Below are 6,453 nucleotides of genomic sequence, written 5' to 3'. Positions count from 1 at the left end.
GCACATGCTCTTAGCCACTGAGCCACTCTCTGGCATCAACTTGTCATTTTATTGGAGATTTTAGTTCAGTGATATTTAGCACAATTATATATCTTTTTTGATAAGAGGACCTGGAATCAGTTTTTTTTTAATTAGGATAAAGATAATAGAAAGCCTTTTCTGAAATATTTATCATGAATTCACATTTTTAGGTGTGTCTCTAAGTATTGAAAAAAGTTACATTTTTAATTTAAAATATTCCATGAAAAAGGAAGAAGACAGTGGGTATGGTTTTAAGTTGAGATGGAAAGAAATTAAGATTCCATATAGGATAGTTGTTAGAGACACAGACCAAGAAAGGAAACTTACCAAGTTTCAAGTTAATCAAACCTGGTCTTCAGTATGACTCTGATAGAATAAGAAAATACTTCAGTCTCATTGAATTATAATTGCAGTGGTATGAGCCACACACCACTGTGATATATATATGTGTGTGTATAAAATCTTATACGTATATAAAGTTATATATAAAGCATATACATTTTATTTTATATTACATATAAATTCCATATCTATAAAATCTGTTACATAAAATACTATTTTTATGATTAAAATTTTCATACAGTATGTTTTTATCATATTCTTCCCCTGCTCCAACTCCTCCTCCATCCCTCTTTCCTACTCACCAACTTCATGTTCTTTCTGTTAAAACCAAAACAAACCAAAAAAAGGCACAAAAATCATGGAGTCTAATTTGTTTTGGCTAGTTACACCTGAAGATGAGCTCTGTCCTGAGGTGTGGTTGATAAACTCAACGCCATTGACGACAGCATTGTCCCCTTCCCGGAAGCAGTCAGTAGCAAATAACTCTTGGGTATGGGCGGAACGTTGTGTTCAGTTCCCCTTCTCCACGGTGGGATTTTATTTGGCTAGAATTTGTGTAGGTCTTTTGCACACTGTCACAGTCCCTGTGAGTTTATATAGGCATCAGGCCTGTTCTATTTGGGAAATGTTTCCTTGAAGTCATCCACCACCTCTGGCTCTTCTACTTCCCTATTATCACAGATCCCTGAGCCTTGAGGGAGGTAGTGTGATACAGACGTCCCATCTGGGACCGAGTGCTGCAAAGTCTCTCACTCTCAGCACATTGTCTAGTTGTGGGTCTCTGTGTTTGTTACTATCTGCTGCGAGATGCTTCTCTGATGAGGACTGAGCAAGGCACTAATCTGTGAGTCTAACAATATGTCATTAGGAGTCGTTTTATTGCTTTGTTCATAGAAAGGGCCTTAATCTTAACCAAAAGTGATTGGTTACTCCCCTAATGTTTGTGCCACTCTTGCACCGGTGGTCATGTTTTTCCTGAACAGTAGTTATTGTAGCTCACAGAATTCCCAGCGGGGTAAGGCTGATGATTAGTTTTCTCCTTTGGTAGTGTGTACAGCACCTTCCAGCACTATAAATCTAGCCAGTAGGGGTAAAGCTTATAGTTGAGCACTAGCTTGATTTTCCATGTTTAATGGCAAATTATGTGGTGTCTTCAGCAATAGGGTCTTGTCATCAGGTTGTATTGGCAATAACCCGTCATATTTGCGGGTGTCTATGAGACTTCCTTGGCCATCAGTTAAAAAATACATAGCCGATTCCTGGTACCATGTAGCATCCGATTTCTAGTTGTGGTATTGACTTTCTATTATATGGTAACTTCGTTTAAACTTCTTTTACATATTTTTGGAAACTTCTACAGTAGTAGGCTTCTGTACAGCTTTTCAAAAGTCCTTTAGTGTTTAGTTAACCCTCCCCATATTTCCTTCTCTGGAGCTTTGTTATAATCTTAACAGACTGAAGAAAGTATAAGTCAAAGCTTGTGTATATTGGGATGAGAAGCAGGAAGGCTATATAAAATAATTATTGAAGCATTTAGAAATATATTGAGGTTTGCCCCAAGACTGGAGAAGTATGCCTGAAGTTGATGACTCAACATAAACTTACCTTGTAAATAAAAGGTAAGTTCAGAATGGAAATGTATAAGACTAAAGAAAAAGGATCCTGAGTCCAAATATAAATTCTGTCTTAGAGCAATGTGGAGCATAGCTCAGAGGCAGAGTTCTTACTTAGCATGCGTAAAATGCTGAGTTCAATCACGAGCATCACAAAACCAAAATAAAACAGTGTAACAACTGTAAATCTTTTACAGAAATCAGTGTGAATATTATTAGAAGCTGTTTAAGAATCATTGTTAATTTTGTCAGTCTGATCGTTGTGGTGGGATAAAAATGTTATTTTGCAGAGATGCACATAGAAGTATGTAGGATTGAAATGACACAAATGTAATGTCATGAACTTACTTTAATATCTTGCAGCAACAAAGACTTTCTAAAAAGGGAAAAACAAGTGTGTCAAAATAGTCAGAGCTATTGAATATAATTGGTAGGTATCACGAGAGTATATTACGTGCCTTTCTCTATTGTAGCCTAGTTTTAGTCTTGATAGGTTAAATAACACCAAGAATAGCCTGCAGAGAAAGTGTGAAATGGGTTAATGCTGGCAAAGAGTGTGAAGACCTTTGGGTAAAAATACTGCTGTCAGTCACAGAGTAAGAGTCGTTTGGATGTTGACGTCACAGTTCTACAGCAATTTTTAGAAGGCACCGTCCAAGCTGGTTCTAATTTAACCAATATGATTTATTTAATCGATCTATATTTAATGGTCTTGGAACCCCATCAGACAGTGACTTTAAGTCAAAAGGGTAAGACAGATAATTGCATGGCTTTCTGGACTGATTGTTCTCTACTTGAGTGTTCTCAGCGAGGCTGTGACTGTCCAAGAGCAACACCTCAGTGACTTAAATAGAAATTAGTTTAGAATCCTAAGATTTTAGTGTTTGAAACCGGGTCTCACAATATATCTTTGGCTGTCTTCAAACTTGCTATGTAGACCAGGTTAGCCTTGAATCCACAGAGAACTGCCTGTCTCAGCCTCCTGAGTGCTGGGACTAAAGGCATGCATCACCGTGCCTGGCTAGAGACATAAGATTTTAAGGTGTTTTCCATTCAATTACTAAAAAGCTCAGAACTTTTATGAACTAGAAAAATATATTGAGATAATATATTGAGAATAATTTTGCTTAATATTTTCAGTGAAGAATATGAGATTGATTAACCTTGTGGAGCTTGATTTGCTTGTACATGTTTTTATATAGAGGAGAGAGTAAAGTGTTGCCTTGGTTGTGTGATCTTAAAAGTTACTAGCAGGGCTGGAGTATGTCAGTGGTGGGTGATGTCTTGCTTTCAGTTCTAGCATCATAAGACAAAACAAAACAGAACAACAACAAAAAATACTAGAGAAAACTCACAAAAATCTTCCTAAAATTGTCATAACATAATCTTGAAGTGGATTTCACATTTAACATAAAAGTAAACTCATTTAAATAAAGAGGATAACCAGAAGGTCTTAGAAATAATTTCAGTTCTTCAATTTGAATTCAGGCCAGAAAATTTCTACCAATATTTTAGTGAAAGGAGACGGAGAAATGGCTCTGTGGTTAAGAGTGCTTGCTCCTCTTGCAGGGACCCAACTTTGGATTTCAGTGCCTTCATGCGGACTCTCACAACCAGCTGGGACTTCAGCTACTGCGCACCTGATGCCCTCTTCTGGCCTTTGTAGGTACTCACACACGTGGCACACACACACACACACACACACACACACACACACACATAAATTTTGAATGAGTAAATCTTAAAAATATTTTAGAAAAAAGTTAAACTGTTATGAATCTTCATAGGAAGCTGTTTCCAAGTTGAATCTTAGTTTTATAATTTTGTTTGAATCTTTTTATATTGTGCTAGAGATAACATGATAAAGTAGTGGGACATAGAATTTGGGAAGATTGCCCACACCTGTCTCCTCTCCGCTCTCATCGCCTCGCTCTCGTGGCCTGTCACCCCATTCATCATCCCGCCGGCCACCACTAAGAACACCTTCCACCATGGCCACCTCAGCAAGTTCTCACCTGAACAAAAGCATCAAGCAAATGTACATGTCCCTGCCCCAGGGTGAGAAAGTCCAAGCCATGTATGTCTGGGTTGATGGGACCTGCGAAGGGCTGCGCTGCAAGACCCGCACCCTGGACTGCGAGCCCAAGTGTGTGGAAGAATTACCCGAGTGGAATTTCGATGGCTCTAGCACCTTTCAGTCTGAGGGCTCCAACAGTGACATGTATCTCAGGCCAGTCGCCATGTTTCGGGACCCCTTCCGCAAAGAGCCCAACAAGTTGGTGTTCTGTGAAGTTTTCAAGTATAATCGGAAGCCTGCAGAGACCAATCTAAGACACACCTGTAAACGGATAATGGACATGGTGAGCAACCAGCACCCCTGGTTTGGAATGGAACAGGAATATACTCTCATGGGAACAGATGGACACCCTTTTGGCTGGCCTTCCAATGGCTTCCCTGGGCCCCAAGGTCCATACTACTGTGGTGTGGGAGCAGACAAAGCCTATGGCAGGGACATCGTGGAGGCTCACTACCGGGCCTGCTTGTATGCTGGAGTCAAGATTACAGGAACAAATGCCGAGGTCATGCCTGCCCAGTGGGAATTCCAAATAGGACCCTGTGAAGGAATCCGGATGGGAGATCATCTCTGGGTGGCCCGTTTCATCTTGCATCGTGTATGTGAAGACTTCGGGGTGATAGCAACCTTTGATCCCAAGCCCATTCCTGGGAACTGGAACGGTGCCGGCTGCCATACCAACTTTAGCACCAAGGCCATGCGGGAGGAGAATGGTCTGAAGTACATTGAGGAGGCCATTGAGAAACTAAGCAAGCGGCACCAGTACCACATTCGCGCCTACGATCCCAAGGGGGGGCTGGACAATGCCCGGCGCCTGACTGGATTCCACGAAACCTCCAACATCAACGACTTTTCTGCTGGCGTTGCCAACCGCAGTGCCAGCATCCGCATTCCCCGGACTGTCGGCCAGGAGAAGAGGGGCTATTTTGAAGACCGTCGCCCTTCTGCCAATTGTGACCCCTTTGCTGTGACAGAGGCCATCGTCCGCACTTGCCTTCTCAACGAGACTGGCGATGAGCCGTTCCAATACAAGAACTAAGTGGACTAGGCTTTGAGTGATCCTGAGCCCTTCCTAATCACCCCACTCCAACTCTTTCCTGTCCCGGCTCTGTCCCCACTGTAACTCAAAGGATGGAATATCAAGGTCTTTTTATTCCTCGTGAAAAAAAGAAAAAAAAAAATTTGGGAAGATTAAAGACAAAGTGCTTGTAGTTAGGTTGCTAACTTAGTAGTAAATAAAGTGAATAAAAATGTCCTTACAGAATCATTCCATATCAATGATTATAGCAACCTACTTCTGAAGTATAGTAAATTTGGAATATATACTTTCAAAATAATTTATATGATGCTTAAACATATATTATTATATATGCAAATACATTGGATAGCAATTTAAGCAAGCTTATTTTGCTAAAAATAAATAATCAATAAGCATATTAATTGTATTTTCATGGTCATTACAGTAATTCACTATTGAATTATATTTATTAAGGGACTAAGAAATACACATATATTAGAAATTATATATTAGAAATTTTATTTTATTTTATAGGCATGTGTGAATGCCTGCATGGATGTGTGTACAACTGGTGCTTGTGGAAGCCTGAGGGGCCTGAGATCCCTGGAACTGGGATTAACAGGCACTTGTGAGCCACCCCGTGTGCACGCATATCCTCTTAACCACTGAACTGTTAGCTCCAGGCTCTGAAAGTGTATTTTTAACTATATGAATTCCACTATTTGATATTAGCTGATGTTTTGCTAAATACCTCAAAAATGTAATGCTCTTGTCTTGAAAATCAGAGAATATAAGCCTAGAAAATTACCATTTTTTTAGAGGTTACAAATTGGTAACAGTTGCATGGAAACCACCACTTCTCACTGAGATTGTTTATATAGCAGTAAATTTATACTGTGTGGATACATATTTAAGGCATGCATTATTGATCTCTTAAGTCAGTGTTTCACATATAGTAAAAATGCATTTAATTTTTTTGATTTATGAGTTATTTCATTTGAAAATGCTTTACTTTATTTCAATAAAAATATTTAAATTTATAGCTATTTCAGATCTCAAGTACTTGCTCAAGGTAGCATAAACGAAGAACAATATATCTTTTATACTCACATTTACCTTGGAGAAAGGCATTTCTTGTTAACGTGGATCCTGTCGTGTGCCATGCGAACACAAGTAACTTAGGAAAAACAAGGCTATAATGCCACCTGGGGGCTTCAAGTGACATCACAGTTTGCTAAAATATATAGGTAATATATCATTTCCTTCATTTGCTCTTCAAGACAGTAATTACTGTTTATTTTTTATTTATTTTAATAGTTATTACATACAAGAAATATGGCTCAAAGTATTATCCTTTAAAAATAATCTGTCTTAATTGTGAATTT

The 6,453-nt window shown here is 39.0% G+C and overlaps 1 protein-coding gene across 1 annotated transcript; it reads left to right on the top strand.

Annotated features, from left to right (window-relative positions):
* The first annotated feature begins 3,952 nt into the window (after positions 1 to 3,952).
* Positions 3,953 to 5,203, top strand: LOC119810096 (glutamine synthetase-like). The gene has a single exon (XM_038323421.2). It carries the CDS (start codon positions 3,968 to 3,970, stop codon positions 5,087 to 5,089), a length of 1,122 nt encoding a protein of 373 aa, XP_038179349.1. The 5' UTR covers positions 3,953 to 3,967; the 3' UTR covers positions 5,090 to 5,203.
* The last annotated feature ends 1,250 nt before the right edge of the window (positions 5,204 to 6,453 follow it).

The sequence above is a fragment of the Arvicola amphibius genome, chromosome 3, assembly GCF_903992535.2.
Source record: "Arvicola amphibius chromosome 3, mArvAmp1.2, whole genome shotgun sequence".
Taxonomy (NCBI): Eukaryota; Metazoa; Chordata; class Mammalia; order Rodentia; family Cricetidae; genus Arvicola; species Arvicola amphibius.
This window is presented reverse-complemented; position numbering and strand designations above follow the sequence as displayed.